Raw genomic sequence first — 823 nt, 5'->3', positions numbered from 1 at the left:
ACATTTATATTTAACAAAGATGTAACATTCAAACAATTAACATAACTTATTACAGATAAAAAGAAAAAAAACCTCCCTTTTTATTTCAAATTACTCTAAACCTAAAGGATTTGTCACTTTCTAAAACCTCGTATTTGACGCCACTTCCTCTACAACATTGTCTTGCAAGTCAAAGCAGTTCAGGCACGTAAACACAGACTCAGAAATGACAGTCGAGCAAATCTTCCTGTTAACTCAGAAATGCACAGCCCCTATTGAATGAGATAGAAGAAACAGGTGCAATAAAGTGGATTTGTAACAAGCTGCTGATGTTTTGCAGCTGCCTCGGGCAGAGGATGCAGCAGAGAAGTTAAGGCTTTTCTTTTAACGGGTGCATAAATAAGATGAGGTCAGAGTCGTTTCTGTTTGTCCCCTTCGGCTCCATGTGTATCTCTACTCATTGGTGAAAGTAATGACGTCATAGTGGATGCCCTGCTGCTGAAGCTGCTCCAGCTGCTCTGGTGTAGCTTCGGTGTAAAAGGTTTGGGTTTCACCCATGGCTGCTTCTGCTACAGCTGAAAAAACAAACATTAGATTGTCAGTGTAATCTATTATCTGCATAATGATGTTATTGTTGCTCTTCCTATTTCTTTTTTTTTTATTCCCATTCTTCACAGTATTAAGCAAGTTCATAAAAAATCCCCTCCAGCTGTAAAATGTTCTTATTAACAGTTCAGTTCTAAGTTTTTCTCTGGCTTTACAGTAGTCCCTCGTTTATTGCAGGGGATCCATACCCCGAAGCCCCGTGATGAGTGAAAAACCATGAAGTAGGAATAGTCATACA

The 823-nt window shown here is 39.0% G+C and overlaps 1 protein-coding gene across 1 annotated transcript; it reads right to left on the bottom strand.

The window, feature by feature from the left end:
• Positions 1 to 253: 253 nt before the first annotated feature.
• LOC119429887 (zinc finger protein 335) lies at positions 254 to 557 on the bottom strand (the record flags this gene model as incomplete). The annotated part of the gene is given in 1 exon segment (XM_037697406.1): positions 254 to 557. A coding segment is annotated over 1 exon segment (125 nt), but the record flags the coding sequence as incomplete, so codon positions are not given.
• Positions 558 to 823: the final 266 nt, after the last annotated feature.

Source organism: Nematolebias whitei, unplaced genomic scaffold (genome assembly GCF_014905685.2).
Source record: "Nematolebias whitei isolate Nwh7 unplaced genomic scaffold, NemWhi1 Nwh_scaf_10060, whole genome shotgun sequence".
Classification (NCBI taxonomy): Eukaryota; Metazoa; Chordata; class Actinopteri; order Cyprinodontiformes; family Rivulidae; genus Nematolebias; species Nematolebias whitei.
Note: the sequence above shows the minus strand (reverse complement) of the source record. Positions and strands in the feature narration are given on the sequence as shown.